Here is a 19,752-nt window from a genome sequence, read left to right as displayed (position 1 = left end):
GGTTTTTAGACCAGGATGTGCAGACTTAGTTCTTTTTACAGTAATACATTATATCCTTCTTAACATTTTCATTATTATAAATTCTTATGTCCAGATTTATATAAAAAAAGGAAGACTTGCATTTATATAGTGCCTTTCATGGCATCAGGACGTCCCAAAGCACTTTACAACCAATTAACTACTTTTGAAGTGTAGCAATAATGTGTAGTTTGAAGTGTAGTTATAATGTAGGAATTATAATTGCAATGGCAGTTTACGATGGTGGGAGGGTTTAATTACAGTGTGACAAGTTTGCAGAGGCAAATTTCTATTACATATGTGGACATCGGATTTTATAATGGAAAAATTTGACAGGAATGCGTGCACTCATAGACATGTTGGCCCATATTTCCCGATCCCTATGGGTGTGTATATGCTGTGTACACACCTGTAGGGACCTCGCAAGTGTCAGTTTCAGGCATGCGAAGCCTGCCCTGGAGAAGGGCCTCTGCGGGTGGAGAGTTCCGCTTTCCGCGTAAGGCCTGCTTTTACCAGCATAAGAATTTTAAAAAGTTTATTTAAAAAAAAAAAAAAAAATTTCACTCATTTATAATTTAAAAATACTTTTTAAAAAGAGGTAAGTTTATTTTTAGTCCCGTAAAAACTTTTTTCAAAAAGTTAAATTTTTGTTTAAAATATTTAATTAATGTAATTTTAAAAACGTGATTTAAATTTTTTTTTAAATGTTTTGATGTGTTTTTGGAGTGATCTCTATTCATATATTTGACAGGTCTTTGCTGTCAAAAGTATGAAGGGAGATTCCCTTCTTTCATTGGTTCCCCATGGCTCACGTGATCCCAAGGACGCTTGCGAACCGCCTGCGCCCCTGGGATACCTGGGCCCTGCGCATTTTGCCGTGGAGAGGCCCAGGAGCGGAAATGGCCGGACCTCTGGAGCCCTCGGGTAAGGGCGTAGATTTTTTTTTCCCGATAGGAGGCCTTCGCACGCAGGAAGCCTCCGATCGGAAAATACGGGCCGTTGTATTTGATCCCCTGTGGTGTTGCGCTTGAGACAGTAAAGACCAAGTACAGGATTCGGGTCAAGCAGGGTTAGAGGAATAACTGGACCCAGGTGGAGGAGAGGAGAAGGCTGGTGGCGAAGGCAGTGAGGGAGCCTGTGGTGGGGAGAATGTATTTTTTTTTTTTTAAATGACATATTCTAACCCCGCTCTTTAGAGCAACAAAACATCAGGGGGGGGTGAGAGGAAGGCATATTAAAATAAAATTGAAATGCTCAACATATCAAAGGACTGCGTTTGTAGCACCAGGGAGGGATGAAGAAGAGGTAAAGGGAGCAGGCAAGAACATGATTTTATTATTAATTTTGCCAATGAAATTCCAAGTTGTATGAGCCTAAAAGAGAGAGTGGGGAGAAAAAGGGAAATTAAAAATTTAGTCCTTTTTTTGTTGTGGGTCAAAATGTGATAACAGAAGCCAAGCATTTAGTCATCAAATTGTACAGTCAGTGACGACACTTGGGAGGGAGCCACGAACAGATCCCAACATACTCTGAATTTCCTTATATTGCATCAGGAAGAATGTTACGACAGTTTGTAGAATGTTATGACCATTTGTAGAAAGTTATCTCTGCAATCTTTTATTTCCTTTTAATGTGAGATTTCCATGAGGTTGCTTACCGTGTAGAGGCTGCAAACTGTCTAATACTGGAGGACATGTCAACCCATAGTGCACTCAAGTGTCCTAATAGCTGAGTCAAAGGGACATTAGAAGATGTTGGCACTTTATAAAATCAGTATAACATATGATTTTAAAGGATGCTGTCTTATTTTTAAAAGATGTTTGAACCAGATATAGAACCAATGAAATTTGCAAAGGTTTTACTTTGCATATAATTATTGAAGCACTCTTACAATATGTACTGCTTCTGCCAGATAGTGAACCAAGTTAGAATATTAAAAAAAAAAAAATCATTCTCGGTATGTAGGCGCCACTGGCAAAGCTGGGATTTATTGCACTCCCTAGTTGCCCTGAGAAGGTGGGCTGCCTTCTTGAACCCTTGGTAACGTCTTGATACAGCTGCTTGCTAGGTCACATCGGAGGGCAATTAAAAGTTAATCATATTGGTGTGCGACCGAAGTCTCGTAGGCCAGACTGGGTAAGGACGGCAGGTTTCCTTCCCTAAAGGATCTTAGCGAACCAGTTGGGTTTTTACAACAATCCGACAGCTTCATGGTCACTAACTGATACTAGCTTTGTTATTTCCAGATTTGTACAGGAAACTTTGTTATATCTGGCACCGACGGGACCGAGCTGTTGCCGATCTATCAAAACTGCCGGACATACCAGCGTTAATGTTGAAGCATATGGAGGTTTTCATCTCCGTAGCTGACAACAAACACTGTTGCTTAGCAACAGCTTCAAACAGTCGGCCCGTACCTTGGAAGCGTCTCTGTAGCTTAGCAACAGCTTCAGAGAGACTTTCCAGAGCCTGACTGTTGAAAACAAAGCCACGAGAAGAAAAAAAACCTAACAAAACGGCTCCTGATTTCTGCCGGTAGATCGAGGTTTCCGGACATACAACCTCCGGATAAACCAAAGCCGCCTGTACACTGAATTCAAATTCTCAAACTGCAATGGTGGGTTTTGAACTCTCGTTATCAGTCCAGGCATCTGGTTACTGGTCCGGTAACATAACTATATTACCATACCCGTGTGATAGATGTTTCCAAGTGAATTAAGCACATTTGTGATTTTTTTTCTTTTGGGCCTGTGTCACTGCGTGTAGAAGCCCAAAATCAATGAGGGAGGCCAAAAATGGTGCATGTATATTTCAGCTTGCAAACCTTTTTATTGCCCTTTGTTCTTGACAGTGCAATGGCTGGGCAGATGAAGCAGCCATTTGAAGAACAATGGGAATGTGACATTGGAGCTCCATGTGTGCAAAGCTAAAATATAGGAAAGCTTAGAAAGAGAAAAGGCTAATTGGCTGAGTAAGCTGGCTAATTCCACAATCTATACATGACGATATCAACCTCTGCAAGAAATTCTCTTGCTAACCCCCATGACACAAATCATGCCATTTATGTAGAAAGGACTTATGAAATATACTGGGCGGCCTGCTGGTGGCGCTGTCCAGGGAGGGTATAAATACTCGGGCATGGGCCCAGCTTGCTCGGGGACATTTTGTAAACAGGAACTAGTGAAGGATAACTAGACTTCCATGTTGTGAAACAGTTGATTAAAGCCTTGTTTAATACTCTGACCAAGTGCCTAGTAGTTTTCTTACGTCACCCCATGTGAATCAAACTGATCTATTCATATCTCTATAATCCGGAATCTCTATAAAGTTAGAAAAGAACTTGGGCGTTTTGATTCAAGAATTTGCAGATTGCATAGTTGAATTGATGCTTCAAAGAGACAGCAAGCAGCAACCCAATTGTGGATTCAGTCCATCTCCTAAACTGCACGCAAAAGCTTTCAAATCATCTGGACTGTGCAATTCAGTTTGTGCTTTAAGTGCATTTGCAGATAGGTTATCTTTTCAATAGTGGCTATTATTGTTGCTTTTTCCTTGAACATTATAGTCATGAGATGTATAGTCATGAGATGTATTGGTAGCAGAGTATTCCTGATCTTTTTATTAGGACTTTGAACTACACATGTGACTGGACCTCTAGTATCATGAAGTCATTTTAAACTTGTAGTCTTGTGTAAAATACGAGGATATTTTTCAATGTTTTTGCTGTAATTAAGGAATTTGTATATAGATTGTAAGTTGTTCACATGCCCCAAATGCTTCAGAAAATTTCAAGCAAAACATTACCTTTTCAGTTCTCCGACGGAATAGGCTGTTAAGACCAATATGTTGATCGAACAGTCTGCATTTGGTGATTTTTCATTTTCATTCTATTTCCCTTTCTTCAGTTAGAAATGCTGTTATAACCGCACTCTCGGCCATGGTTTTAAGTAAAAATGAATTCTATACAAATGAGCTATCTAGGTCACTGTTGCAAGGAAGCAAAAAAAAATCCCAAACTCTTATTGATGGTGTTGCCTCCAGGTGATTGACAGGACAAAAGGAGTTGCTGATGTCCCTGAATGGTTCAAGGGGAGTAGATTAAACTACGCAGAAAACCTCCTGAAGCATAAAGACGACGACAAAGTGGCTCTTTATGCAGCATGTAAGTGTTCCATTGCTTTGGATTTGGGGTGAAGAGGGAAACTGTTCTTGAATGAAGACTTGTGTAGAAACATGGTGGATTTTTATCAGAACAAAGCCAAACCTGCCTCTCAGCTTTGCCTTTAGAGCATAATGCATAGAACAAGAAAAAAGCCATTCGTCTTGCTCCACAGAACATGTGCAATCTGTCCTGTCATAACCCCATCCCATCTGGTCAACTTCCTGAGGGGTGAATTCTCTACTAAAGCTCTCCGATTCCCTAAAGGTAATCGGGCAAAATGCTGGGACGTAGAATAGAGGGCAGCATGCTTGGGAGGTGTGCCTGACAAACAACGCTCCCCACCCACCGCCAGTGGGAACTCAGAAAATCAGCCATTACCTTGGAATATAGACCTTCTGAACAGCTTCTACCAAAAGTCAATAATTCCATTGTTAAATCTTGTCAATTGTTTAGTATCCAAACTACAGCTGTTGTGCGAATCCTATCACCAGTGGGAGATACAGCAAATAATTATTTACGAGAACCTTTAAAAATCTGATGGTTCACCTGAAGCAGTTCCTGAGCTAGAAGTGCACATTCACGCTCGTTATTGCTGGAGCATATCGGCTAATAATTTGTACACTAGTTAATGTGTTGCACGTAAAGAAAATGAAGCAGTTGCCAGACTTTGTATACAACTAGAGGAGTATGCATGACGTCAATCAGTTTCTATTAGCAGTGGCGTAATGGTCCACTGTGTTGTAGAATTTGGATCAATTCTTTTTTTTTATTCTGTTCAGGTATAAGAGAAGTTCAGTTCCCTGGCTGCGTCCTAGTTATTTTTGCATAGCTACTGTTGTTTTGCCAAAGTGTTAAAATGGCCCTATTACTGAGGTAGTTTTCTCTAAAGTGGTTTTGCTGCCTTGTATTTAGCCAGGCACCTGATTAAACCTCATTGACTGTTCTTCAAAATTATACATTTGATTTTTTTTGATCAAAAGGGTTTTTTTTTTATTCAAAGGATGTGGGCGGCGCTGGCGAGGCCAGCATTTATTGTCCATCCCTAATTGCCCTTGAGAAGGTGGTGTTGAGCCACCTTTGTGGCTTGCTTGGCCATTTCACAGGGCAGTTAAGAGTCAACCACATTTGGATCCTGCGAATAGTTCAGATGCAATGATAATCCATGTGCGAGTATCAGTAGATGCATCTTTGTCCTGGCATTTTGTAATATTTTAATTGAAAGTACATTTAGTCTCGAAATATAATTAAAATCTAGTTTGGGACACTGAGAAGCCCAATTACAATGTGTTCTATTGAGGGTTCAAGTCCCACTCCAGAGACTTAAGCATAAAAATCTAGGCTGACAATCCAGTGCGGTACTGAGGGAGTGCTGCATTGTCTGAGGGGCCGTCTTTCAGATGAGGCGTTAAACCGAGGCCCCGTCTGCCCCATCAGGTGGACGTAAACGATCCTATGGCAATATTTCGAAGAAGAGCAGGGGAATTATCCCCGGTGTCCTAGCCAATATTTCTCCCTCAATCAACGTCACTAAAACAGATGATCTGGTCATTATCACATTGCTGTTGTGGGAGCTTGCTGTGCGCAAATTAGCTGCTGCGTTTCCTACGTTACAAAAGTGACTGAACTTCAGAAAAATACTTCATTGTCTGTAAAGCGCTTTGGGATGTCCGGTGGTCGTGAAAGGCACTATATAAATGCAAGTCTTTTTAAACGTCATACACACCTAGTATGATTGGGTTATGGGGTTCGATTTGCTAGTTATGCTTTTGTGCTGAATTTCTGCTCTCAAGTTTTAACCTGTGTGTTCTATTGCTTAACAGCGGAAGGTAAGGAGGAAATTGTCAAAGTGACGTTTGGAGAGCTGAAGACAGATGTGGCTTTGTATGCTGCAGCTCTCCGAAAGATGGGAGTGAAGATAGGCGACAGAGTTGTTGGTAGGTACCCTTTGGACTTCTAACCCAGGACTCTTAATTTCTGTTTAAACAAAGTAAATGCTTTAAGCAATCCATTTTCCAGTATCTCAAGCATTTAAATGTGTTGAATTAGAAAGTGAAATTTGGTATATTTAAAATAAAAGGATGGCTCTGGAAGTTGTAACTGGCGTTTGGTGAAGTTATTTGGCAAACGACGCAATGCGGTTGTATGTGGTTTTATTATTTGAAAGGGTAGACTGTTCCGTTTCTTCCGCAGTGTCCTGCTGCATGTTGCTGAACGTGCTGTGCTGTAACATAATTACCATAACTGTCCTGGCCAATACTTATCCCTCAACCAACACCTAAAAACTGACTATCTGGTTATTAGCCCATTGCTATTTGTTGTGTCTAAGTTGGCTGCCGTGTTTCCTACATTACGACAGTCACTATACTTTTTAAAAAAAAAAAAGTACTTCACCCGCCGTAAAGCGCTTTGGGACGCCCTGAGGTGGTGAAAGGAGCTATAGAAATGCAAGTCTTCCGTTTATAATTTGCATGGAAATGTTTTAATGCTTCCTTTGTTACAGACCTACTTTTCAGTATCTTTTTTCTGCCCGTGTATTTATTGCAGGGTGGGGGTTCCATGGCACAGTAGTAACAAATAAACAACAGCTGATGCACAATTGCTTTGATTTGCGACTTCTTCACTTCTGGCCGCCGAACGATTGTTTACGGCCGGAGAAGGTTCGCAGAGCTCGCGGTGCGCAGCCTGCCAACAAACCTACCACCCCGCCCACCTGCAGCCAGGCAACAGAGCGCTGCAGTTATATTTGCTGCCGGCGTATCGACATTCCTGGAGCCAGGCAGCTGTTAGTGCCGCCAGAGGACATAGTGTCGCCTCATTTACTTGACTGCACCGATGCTAAAGTTGCAGCTGCCGTTACTGGCAGTACTGCAATGTAAAAAAAAAAAAGCCCCAGCAATGTCCGATTCCTCTGATCAGCTTTGAAATGTGGCATGGTAGGTAACATTAAATGAGTGTATAGGTGCAACAAATTAAAATGAATAGATTGGGCTTGTCGTGAGGCTGAGCTGTTTTTAGTTTAAGCCTTTCCTGTGTGAGGGGATTTTTGGCAGTTCCCTCACAATAAAGCAGGTCTTAATTTAAAAAAAAAAAAAAAAATAGGTCTAGTAAACTAGTACAGGAATCATCAGTACCTTTTAACTTAATTAGCTGAGGTACTGAGTTTTTTTTTTAAGTAGCTCAATTGTTTAGTCGAAATCCACAGGGCTCACTCCCTCTAGATTCAGTACTATGATTGGTACATAGAGACGGGTCTCTATGACGTCACAGCTCAGAAGGAAATGTTCTGAACAACTGTTTCACTGTATCACTCTTCTGTATGAGTAAGAATTTGTCTGCTTTTCAAGCCAGTGTGCAGCCTAAGGGAAGTCTGCTACTTAATCACACTTATATCCATGCAACGGTTGGCAGGTTATACAAGGACTCTTGCTATATTCTACATTCTGACACAAACCAGCTTCTTCCATTGGATTAGACATAATTTTGCAACCAGTCCAGCCCAAGGCCAGTTTTGTTGATCCTTGATTGCACGAATATTCCATCTGCAACTTAAGTGAAAGCTTAAACATTCCTTTTGGAAGTTTGCCTTGTTCTGCCTGCATAATCGTGCTTCTGTGGAAAATGTTAGTACTGTACTGGGATTTCTTTTGCTGCAGAAGATCTTTTATAAATGGAAGATACGTTGCATCGAATTAGGTGATTGATCCTAATGAAAACTAGGTCAGATATAAAATAAGAAAGCTACAAAAAGGGAAATTAGACAGGCCAAGAGGAGGTGCAAGAGAAAATTAGCATAAAATGTAAAGACAATAAAGAACCTTTTTCTATCTGCATATTACAGGAAACTTTTTTATCTGGCACCGATGGGACTGGCGTGGTGCTGGTTTATCAAAAAGTCCGGATTAGAGAGGTATAGTAAAAGGTACGAGAGCCCTGTACACAGGCACAGATCCAGGCATCCCTGTTGCATGGCAACAGGTGCAGGAACCCTGGCCACAGACCAAGCGTCCCTGTTGCACAGCAACAGGTGCAGGAACCCTGGTTACACGGCCACAGATCCAGGAACGGCCACTAATATGAAGTAAAACTTACCTGAACCTACTCCTGAATTTTGCTGGTTAACAGAGATTTCCGGTTATTTAGTTGCCGGTAAATCGAGAGTTTCCCTGTCGTATTAAGAGTACCCAATACAGTCACGGTAAGGGTAAAGCTGCTAGTCGACGGTGAGGGATTGGCAGAAACTCTTGAGTACAAAAATCAAAAAACTGCAGGTGCTGAAACGAAAGCCAAAATACCGTAAACACTCAGCAGGTCAGGCAGCATCTTTGGATAGAACAGACAAGTTAACGTTTCGAGTGTGGACCTGAAACTCAAAATAAGCACTTTGACTCGGCTTTCCTAGCCCAGGTGGTTACTGGGTTTTTAGAACCAGCGGAGGTGGGTGCAACACAATTAGAGGAGGTTATTATTCAAAAAGAACTGGTACTAAAGAAGTTATTCATACTTGCTGCACAGTAGTTACAGCGCGGAAACAGGCCATTCGGCCTAACCATTCCATGTCTATGTTTACCCTCCACCACCCCAATCTCCTTTTCCTTCATCCACCTATCCAACCTAATCTTGGATGTTGACATAGTATCTCTCTCGCCACTATTCCTGGAAATAAATTCCACAGCCTCACAACTCCTTGTGTAAAGAAGATTGTTCCTGCTCTCTGTTCTAAATCTCTTCTATCATTGGGACCTGTAATCTGTGTTCTTGCGAAAAAAGACCTGATTTTTCAAGTCTGTCTTCGTATTTGTATTTCTCATACCAGGCAACATTCTAGTGAATCGGTGTTGTATCCGCCATTGATTAAAAATGCAACTGGACCAGCCACGTAAATGCCGTGGATACTAGGTCAGAAACTGAGTATTGTGCAGCGAGTGCCTCACCTTCTGACTCTCTCCAAGCTCTCCACCACCTACAAGGCACAAGTCTGGAGTGTGATTGATTACTCTCCATTTGTCTGGATGGTTGCAGCTGCAGGAACACTCAAGAAGCTCAACACCATCTAGGATAAAGCACTGCTTGCTAGGCACTCCATCCACCGCGTGAAAGATCCACCATTGGCGCACCATGCCTGCAAGTGTGTACCCTCTACAGGATGCATTGCAGCAAGGCTTTTTTGGCAGTGCATTCCAAACCAGTGACCTCCACCACCTGTAAGGACAAGGGCTGCAGGTGCATGGGAACACCATCCCCCTTCAAGTTAAACATCATCCCAACTTGGACATGTATGGCCATTCCTTCATCATCATTGGGTCAAAATCCTGGAACTCCCTCCCTAACAGCACTGTGGGAGTACCTTCACCACATGGACTGCAGCAGTTCAAGAAGAAGGCTCACCACCAGCTGCTCAAGAGCAACTAGGGATGGGCAATAAATGCTGGCCTTGCCAGCGACACACACAGCCTGAGAATTAATTTAAAAAAATACTTATCTCTTAAAGCCTCAGCATCCTTCATAAAGTATAGAGTCCAATACTGCACACAGTACTCTGCGATCTTATTAAAGTTTTATGTAGACTCATCATAACCTCTTGGCTTTTATATTTTGTTTCTCCTGTGATTAAAACCTAGAATTCCATTAACTTTGTTTACCACCTTAACAGCTTGATGTGCTGCCTTTAACGCCCTGTGACTTTGAATCCCCAAATCCCCCTGTTCTTCCACTGCACCGAGCCGAAATCCATTCCGAGTACAATTGCTATTTTTCTTTTTAACAAAATGCACGAGTTCACACTAGGCTCGACTGTGGGTGGCCGATCGGAGGACGCACTGGTTGGCCGGACCGTTCCGGCGGCAAAGTGGCCCCCCCCTTGATTTTCAGGCTCCGGCCTCCTTTTAAATTCGTCAGGTGAGCTGCAGAGCGTCAAACGGGCATCAGCGCGCCAGATTAGACCCTGAATATCGAGCTGGAGCTGCTGCCAGCAATGTAAGTTGCGGGGTGGGTCGTGTTGACGGAGGGTGGGTGTCCCGGGGTGGCAGCGGCCAGATTATGTATGTTGGTCCTGGAGGAGCACCGCTGCTTTACTGAAACGGTACAAATACATAAATCAGCGTTCAGAAGGACGTTGCATCCATAGGCTGGTTTTCTGATCTGCCTGTGACCCCTAGCCGTATTTTATTACTGCTTGCAATCCAAGCTCAATAAATTTTAATATAAAAATATCAGTCGGGGGAAAATCCGCGCATGCCCGGCTGTCAAAACACTTCTTTTATTGCACAATTGAGGTTTTAAGATTTCGATGGCGTTTTGAGATCATGTCCGTAAATATGTTGCCCTCCGGCAACTTGATGTGCGATTCAATACTTTACTGATTCTGAGGCCTCCAGTGGTGTGTCATAGAGTCATAGAGTTATACAGCACAGAAAGAGGCCCTTCGGCCCATCGTGTCTGCGCCGTCCTTCAAGCCCTGTCCAATCTAATCCCATTTTCCAGCATTTGGTCCATAGCCTTGTATGCAATGGCATTTCAAGTGCTCATCCAAATGCTTCTTGAATGTTGTGAGGGTTCCTTTACCACCCTTTCAGGCAGTGGGTTCCAGACTCCAACCACCCTCTGGGTGAAAAAGTTCCTCCTCCAATCCCCTCTAAACCTCCTGCCCCTTACCTTGAATCTATGCCCCCTTGTTATTGACCCCCCTACTAAGGGGAAAAGTTCCTCTTTATCTACCCTATCTATGCCTCTCATCATTTTGTACACCTCAATCAGGTCCCCCCTCAGCCTTCTTTGCTCCAAGGAAAACAACCCCAGCCTGTTCAGTCTTTCTTCATAGCTGAGGCGCTCCATCCCAGGTAACATCCTGGTGAATCTTCTCTGCACCCCCTCCAAAGCAATCACATCCTTCCTATAGTGAGGCGACCAGAACTGCACACAGTACTCCAGCTGTGGCCTTACCAGCGTTTTGTACAGCTCCATCATAACCTCCCTGCTCTTATACTCTATGCCTCAGCTAATGAAGGCAAGTATCCCATATGCCTTTTTAACCACCTTATCTACCTGTTCCGCTGCCTTCAGGGATCTATGTACATGTACACCAAGGTCCCGCTGACCCTCTGTACTTCCTAGGGTCCTACCACTCATTGTGTATTCCCTTGCCCTATTTGTCCGTCCAAAATGCATCACCTCGCACTTTTCAGGGTTAAATTCCATTTGCCACTTTTCCGCCCATCTGACCAACCCGTTTATATCGTCCTGTAGCCTGAGGCTTTCCTCCTCGCAATTTACCACCCCACCAATTTTCGTGTCATCTGCGAACTTACTGATCATACCTTTTACATTCTCCTCCAAATCATTTATGTAGATCACAAACAGCAAGGGACCCAGCACCGATCCCTGAGGTACCCCACTGGACACAGGCTTCCAGTCACAAAAGCAACCTTCGACCATCACCCTCTGCCTCCTGCCACTCAGCCAGTTTAGGATCCAACGCGCCAAGGCACCCTGGATCCCATGGGCTCTTACCTTCTTGACCAGTCTCCTATGCGGGACTTTGTCAAAAGCTTTACTGAAGTCCATGTATACCACATCCACAGCATTTCCTTCATCCACACACCTAGTCACCCCCTCGAAAAATTCAATCAGATTGGTCAGACATGATTTACCCTTGACAAAGCCATGCTGACTATCCCCGATTAATCCTTGCCTCTCCAAGTGGAGACTAATTTTGTCCTTCAGAATCTTTTCCAATAATTTCCCTACCACAGATGTTAGGCTCACTGGCCTGTAATTCCCTGGTTTATCCCTGCTACCCTTCTTGAATAATGGTACTACGTTAGCTGTTCTCCAGTCCTCTGGTACATCCCTTGTGGCCAGAGAGGTTCTGAAAATTTGTGTCAGAGCCCCTGCAATCTCCTCCTTTGCCTCACACAGCAGCCTGGGATACATCTCGTCCGGGCCTGGGGATTTATCCACTTTTTGGCCTGCTAAAACCGCTAGTACCTCTTCCCTCTCGATGCTAATATGTTCAAGTATATCACAGTCCCCTTGCCCGATTTCTATGTCTACATCGTCTTTCTCCATAGTGAACACAGATGCAAAAAATTCATTTAAAACCCCGCCTACATCATCTGGCTCTACACACAGATTGCCACTTTGGTCCCTAATGGGCCCTACCCTTTCCCTGGTTATCCTCTTGCCCTTAATATACTTATAAAACATCTTAGGATTTTCCTTTATTTTGCTCGCCAGTGTTATTTCATAGCCCCTCCTCGCTCTCCTAATTTCTTTTTTAAGTATGCCCCTGCACTTTTTATACTCCTCTAGGGCTTCCTCCGTCTTAAGTCTTTTGTAACTGCCAAAAGCCCCCCTTTTTTTCCTAATGCATTTTTGTATATCCCTTGTCATCCAAGGTTCCCTTTGCTTGTTGGTCCCACCCTTGACCTTTACGGGAACATGTTGGCGTTGTACTCTCTCTATTTCCCTTCTGAAAGTCTCCCACTGCTTTGGTGTGGATTTTCCTATAAGTATCTGCTCCCAGTCCACTTTTGCCAGATCCTGCCTTATCATATTAAAATCGGCCTTCCCCCCAATTTAGAACCCTTATTTCCGGGCCGTCTTTGTCTTTTTCCATGACCACCTTAAATCTCACCGAATTATGGTCACTGTTGCCAAAATGCTCTCCTACTGACACTTCCACCACTTGCCCGGCTACATTCCCTAGAATTAGGTCCAGTACCGCCCCCTCTCTTGTAGGACTTTCTACATGTTGGCTCAAAAAGCTCTCCTGGATGCACTTTAAGAATTCTGCACCTTCTAAGCCTTTCACACTCTGACTATCCCAATTAATATTGGGGAAGTTGAAATCCCCCACTATTATTACCCTATTATTTTCGCACTCCTGAGATTTGCCTACATATCTGTTCCTCTATCTCCCCCTGACTGTTCGGGGGCCTATAGTACACTCCCAGCAAAGTGCTTGCCCCCTTTTTGTTTTTAAGTTCTACCCATATGGCCTCATTAGAGGAACCCGCTAATATATCATCCCTCCTTACAGCAGTAATTGACTCCTTAATTAATATTGCAACACCCCTTCCCCTTTTACACCCCCCTCTGTCTCGCCTGAAGATTCTATACCCCGGAATATTGAGCTGCCAGTCCTGACCCTCCCTCAACCATGTCTCCGTGATAGCAACAATATCGTACTCCCATGTGTGAATTAAGCAAACTTGATCTCACCATTGATTTTAATGGGGGCCGAGCTATAATAATTAGCTGCTCAACCTTTTCAGCGAGGGTCTCTGTGGAGCAGCGCAAAAGTTCCAGCAATTTATGGCGCAAGTCACTCCTACCATTAATTTCTGCACCACAGATGCACCATTGCTATACTGTGATTTTTTTCAGCAAATTTAGGCCCAGAACCTGCTTTTTTACAGGGATGCATTCTACATATCTACTCCTTTTTTTGGTCCATAATTAAATCTCATCTACAGTGCAGGGTTGAAATTTAATCTAAAATGATTCAGCCACTAGACACTGCAGGCAGTTATCTGTTAATCTGTGATGAACATTCTTGGAAAAAAGCAGCAGTCATTGTGTATGAGGTAAAGCTTAAGCACACCGGCATCTTGTGCTTAAGCTCCTAATGAAGGCCACAGCAGCATAATGCAGATTTACTTACGTTCTGATGCTAATTGGGGGTAGGATGCATTCTTTTTGTGTGTTGGGGGCGGAGGCAAGGGAACAAATTGCCTGTTCGTGACTTCAATTTGGTGTAGTTCTGTGTCTTGCTCCCTTACTCTTTCCCCCCCCCCCCAATCTCCAGCATAATGAAAATCAAGTAATTGCTGGACCAATTTCACTACATTAGTTGTGTATTATGACTAAACCTTCTACAAATCTACCAGAAAAATGCTGACTACTTTGGTCAGCCATAGTGAAGTAATAAAATTGATTTTATGTTGATGAATGAGTGCTAAGCCACCGTAAAGCTGTTCTGCTAATGTTGTGGGAAACGGTGGATACTGAATTACTGCAGTACATCATCTAGGTGGAGTTAAAATGGGTTTAATTAGAGTGGCCATAAATGCATGGATGTTCCCTGACCTGGCATAGTTGCGTCAATACCAGAAATGACAGATGTACGTGTTTAGCAGACTTGCCAGTATTACACGAGGGTAATCTCTATTAATGCTGCTTAGTGGCCAATTTTAAATTGATAGGTCATGGAGTTGCTCTATCTCCACAAAATAATCATTTAGAGCTTAGGATGACAACTTTTTTTTTTTAAATGCACGAACATTTCACATTGTTTGATCAGGTACGTGACCACTCCATGCATGCAGTTTGTGGAGAGGTGCAATTGTGTTGATTCAAGGCCTGCTACAGATGGATAGGCAGTCTGTCTCTGAGGGAGTTGGCACAGTACCAAGCAGGACCATTTGAACAGGATCTGTGCACTCTGTTCTACTGTACTGGCTGTCTTCTGCAAACATGCTTGTGTGGCAGTAAAATTCTGCTATAACTAAGAGTATGCTTTTGGGGAGGGAGATGGGCTGCTAACAGTAAAGTGCTCCTGATTAATTTTGAAATGGACAATTTTGGGTGAATGATGAATCTAATAGAAATAGGTTAATATTTCAGTATTTTGAGGTCTGAATTCTGGCCTAATTTGGAACTTTCAGCCCTTTTGATGAAATGGTATCTCTTGTGCAGTTTTGCTGATTTTTGGTCAAGGTGCTATGTTGTGTTAACAGGCGAAAGGGAAGTCTCTGAAAGCAGCAGGGGTACCACGTGAAATCGTTTTTCGAAGCTTGCTTAGTTTGTAATCAATGTAAATAAACAGCATAAAACTGCTGCAATTTTACACAGATTGAGAATCTTGTACTAAAATGGTATCAGCCTATTAGGTGTCGGTCTTGGCTCAGTGGTAGCGCTCTTGTCTCTGGGGCAACAAGTTGTGGGTTTAAGTCCCACTCCAGAGACTTGAGCACATAGTGCAGCACTCCCTCGGTGCTCCCCAGACTGTCAGAGGTGCCATCTTTCAGATGAGACGCTAAACCGAGGGTCCCTTCTGCCCTCTCGGGTGGACGTAAATGAACCCATGGCGTTATTTGAATTAGAGCAGGAGAATTCTCTGGTGTCCTGGCCAATATTTCCCCCTCAACCAATATTGCTAAAACAGATTATCTGGTTATTATCTCATTGCTGCTTGTGAGACCTTGCTGTGTGTAAATTGGCTGCCGCGTTTCCCACATTACAACAGTGGCTACACTTCAAAAGTACTTCATTGGCTGTAAAGCGGTTTAGGACGTCTTAAGGTTGTGAAAGGTGCTATATAAATACAAGCTCTTTCTTTCTAAACTGGCATTAAAAATTTCTGGAGATAAAATGTCACACTAGTGCCATAGGGAGTGCCGTATGGTGATTTGGTGGTGGGTGGGTGGGGGGGAAATGCATAATTTGGGAGCAATATTTAGGGTTGTAGCATGTTGCGAGGGCAGTATTGTAATGTTTCTCACATTACAACAGTGGCTACACCTTCAAAAGTACTTCACTGGCCGTAAAGCGCTTCGGGACCTCCTGAGGGTATGAAAGGTGCTACATCAATGCAAGTTCTTCTATTTGGAGTTCAGACATGTGGGGACAAGATTTGGGGTTAAGGCATGTTGTTAGAGAAGTATTGTGGGATCTTGGCTGTGCACCTGCATATTTATTGCCCATCCCGAGTTGCCCTGCGAAAGTAGTAGTGGGCCGTCTCCTTGAACTGCTGCAGTCCTCCTGGTCTTGGTGCTCAGACAATGGTGCTAGTTGGAGAACTGTATGATTTGACCCAGCGATGACGAAGGAATTGAATATGTCCAAGTAGGAATGGAGTGTGACTTAAAGGGAAACTTGCAGGGGATGTTGTTCCCATGAAGTTGCTGCTCTTGTCCTTCTTGATGGTAGAGATCACGGGGCTGGGAGATGCCGGTAAAGTAAGCGTGGTGAGTTGCTGCAGTTCATCCTCTAGATAGTCTGTACTGTAGTCACAGTCTGCCAGTGTTTGGGAGGGTGGATATTTTCCCGTTGCAGTGGCACCAATCAAGCAGACCGATTTGTCCTGGATGACGTCAAGCTTCTTGAGTGTTGTGGCCAAACCCATCAAGGCCAGTGATTCCATCACACTTGTGTCAGCTGTGGCTCAGTGGGTAGCACCCTCGCCTCTGGGTCAGAAGGTTGTGGGTTCAAGTCCCACTCCAGGGACTTGAGCACAAAAATCTAGGCTGACACTCCTCCAGTGCAGTGTTGAGGGAGTGCTGCATGGTCAGAGGTGCCGCCTTTCGGATGAGACGTTAAACTGAGGCCCCGTCTGCGCTCTCAGGTGGACGTAAAAGATCCCATGGCACTATTTCGAAGAAGAGCAAGGGAGTTATCCCCGATGTCCTGGCCAATAGTTATCCCTCAACCAACATAACAAAAACAGATTATCTGTTCATTATCACATTGGTGTTTGTGGGACCTTGCTGTGCGCAAATTGGCTGCTGCTTTCCCCACATTACAACAGTAACTCCACTTCAAAAGTACTTCATTGGCTGTAAAGTGCTTTGAGACGTCGGTGGTCGTGAAAGGCACTATATAAATGTAAGTCTTTATTTATTTGAGCCTTGTAGATGGCAGAGAAGCATTTAGGGATCAGGAGGTGAGGCACTTGGCACAGAGCACTGAGCCTCTGCCCTGCTTTTGTATCCATGGTGTTGATGTGGTTAATCCTGGTCAATGGTGACTCTCATGATGGTGGGGGACTAGGTACTGGTGTTGTTGAAGATCTGGGCAGATGGTTGGGCCTTTTTTGTGCAAGATGGTCATTGCCTGGTACTTCATGGCATGAATGCTAGCTGCCACTTGTCAGCCCAGGTCATGCGGTAGGCTGGTTTGGCTGCTCATTTATTGGATGAGTTGTGAATGGAGCTGAACACTAGAATCATCAGTGAACTGCCTTAATCCTGACCACCCGACAGAGGGAAGGCCATTGATGAAAAACCTAAAATGGTTGGGCTGAGGACGCTGTCCTGCAGAACCCCTGTAGAGATGTTCAGTGGATGTGGTGATTGGTTTCCGACAGCCACGATCACCTTCCTGTGGCGTTCAGCGCTTGTGACCGTGTCTGGATCAAGACTGTGATAGTCTGGAACCAAATGGTTCTAGTAGAATCTGAACTGATCATTGGGTGAGCTGGTTATTAGTGATTAGTTGTTGTTTAATGGTTCTGTCGATTACTTCTTTCATTGCATTGTGTTGTGTCCGTCAGTAGTAAGACACAGACTGCAGGAGAACGGTACAACAGGTGTTTACTCAACGTGGCTCACTCTGGAACTGAACTGTACAGATTACTACTCAGTGCTATATACAGGTGTGGTCACTGCCGGTACTACAGTATACATGAGCTGTAAAAAGTAGTTCCCCCCCTTAAAGGTATATACATTACAATTCCTCCCCTTTTTAGATTAACAGTACCATAACACTCATTTAACAATTAAATATCAAACTAATTACAATTAACACTTTTAACATACAACGTTAGCTGAAAATAATCCATTTATATATTCAGTCTTTGGGGAGGCTTTCTGATCCTTTCTCGATAGCGCCTTTCCTGAGAGTCTCGCTCTTGGTGCGGAGGCGATTCTGGCACCGTCGTCGGTTGGGTCATCAGCTTCCGATGCTACTGTTTCTGGGGTAGATGCGACCTGTACGTCTGGTTCCTCACCAGGTACGTATGGGCGAGGCATGGGGTTGACTTGTTCCTGTGACTCTAGGATCTGGTCAGCATGGCATCTCACGATGTTCTCCCCAACATCCACTGTGTACATTAGTGGGCCCTGCCGTGTGCATATCGTTCCTGGCTGCCATTTTTCTGTTCGGTAGTCGCGGGCCAAGACTGGTTGCCCTACATTGAAGCTCCTTGTTGGCTTCTCATGGATGTGCTGGAATTGCTTACACTCAACATCTCTTCGTACGTTTGGTCTGAGCAAATCCAGGCGAGATCTTAACCTTCGGTTAAAGAACATCATGGCCGGGGCCTGGTTGGTGACTGCATGTGTCGCATTCCGGTAGGCGAACAGGAAATTGTCCACCTTATGCTGCAGTGGAATGTTGTCATTGTACATAGCCTTTATTGCCTTCTTAAAGGTTTGTACGAACCTCTCAGCCAATCCATTTGTGGCTGGATGATACGGGACGGATGTGTAATGCCTTACCCCATTCTTCTTCATAAACCTCCGGAATTCTTCGGACACAAACTGTGGTCCGTTATCGGAGCAAATCTGTTCTGGCAAGCCGTTCCTGGAAAAAATGGTCCGTAGGACTGCAATAGTTTTCTCTGTGGTGGTGGAGGACATTTTGATGACCTCAGGCCATTTCGAGTGCGCATCCACGGCTATTGAAAACATTGGGGCAGAAATTCCTCCCCAAATGCATGAGTACGGAAGGGGTACTCACGCGTCTGGCAACAGTGAGTCGGCATGTGCTGGCCATCCCTTCACCGTCAAATCATCTACCCGAGACAGTGTCGGGTCATTTTGGGTCTCCTTTTCTATACGAGCGTCAGTTACCGGTAGGTATTCAACTATAGTTGAATGAAATATTTCGACAGGATCCACTGCTGGTGCTTCCTCCGCAGTAGGCAGTGGCAGGCGTGATAGCCCATCAGCATTTCCATGCTGTTTCGTGCCCTTATATTCAATCTCATAGTGGTGCGCCCCTAGAAAGAGTGACCATCTTTGTAGTCGTTGCGCAGTCATCACTGGAACGCCCTTCTTCGGATTAAAAATGGAGACAAGACGCTGGTGGTCAGTCAGCAAGGTGAATTTCTGCCCATGCAGATAGTGATTGAACTTTTTCACTCCCCACACTAGGCTGAGGGCCTCCCTGTCAATCTGGGCGTAGTTACGCTCGGCTGAGGTTAGTGATCGTGACGCAAAGGCTATTGGCCTCTCTGAGCCGTCCGAGAATTTGTGCGACAGCACCGCTCCAATGCCGTAGGGTGACTCATCACACGCCAACCGAATTGGTAGTGCTGGGTTGAAATGGGCCAATACCTCTTTCGATGTGATTAGTGTTTTGCTCTTCTGGAAAGCTCGTTTACATTCGTCACTCCACTTCCATGGCACTCCAGTTTGCAGTAGGGTGTTCAGTGGGTGTAGTATTGTAGACAAATTTGGCAAGAACTTATGGTAGTAGTTTACCAGCCCGAGGAACGACCTCAGTTGTGACACGTTTTCCGGTGCTGGAGCCTTGACTACTGCCTCAATCTTTTCTGGGGACTTATGTAACCCCTCTTTATCGATAACGTGGCCACAATATGAGATCTGTTTTTTAAAAAACTCGCATTTGGGGCGGTTAGCTCGGAGCCCATATTCCTTCAATCTAGTGAGCACCTGCTCCAGGTTGGCGAGGTGATTACTGTCATTTTCGCCCGTGACCAGGATGTCGTCCAAATAACACTGGGTCCCTGGGATCCCTTGCAGGACTTGTTCCATTGCCCTTTGCCAAATAGCCAGAGCTGATGCTACCCCGAATACCAGCCGGTTGTATTGGTAGAGACCTTTATGGGT

General features: G+C 44.2%; 1 protein-coding gene across 2 annotated transcripts in view; it reads left to right on the top strand.

Moving 5' to 3' along the window:
• Nucleotides 1–19,752, top strand: part of aacs (acetoacetyl-CoA synthetase) — a 172,355-nt gene that overhangs the window by 19,933 nt on the left and 132,670 nt on the right. For both annotated transcript variants that reach the window (XM_085961694.1, XM_085961693.1), the window contains exons 3-4: nt 4,060–4,180; nt 6,001–6,114. In XM_085961694.1, coding sequence (XP_085817820.1) covers nt 4,060–4,180; nt 6,001–6,114 — 235 coding nt within the window. The remainder of the gene's footprint in view (nt 1–4,059; nt 4,181–6,000; nt 6,115–19,752) is intronic.

Source organism: Somniosus microcephalus, chromosome 19 (genome assembly GCF_052327205.1).
Source record: "Somniosus microcephalus isolate GS21.2 chromosome 19, FLI_Smic_1.0, whole genome shotgun sequence".
NCBI lineage: Eukaryota > Metazoa > Chordata > Chondrichthyes > Squaliformes > Somniosidae > Somniosus > Somniosus microcephalus.
This window is presented reverse-complemented; position numbering and strand designations above follow the sequence as displayed.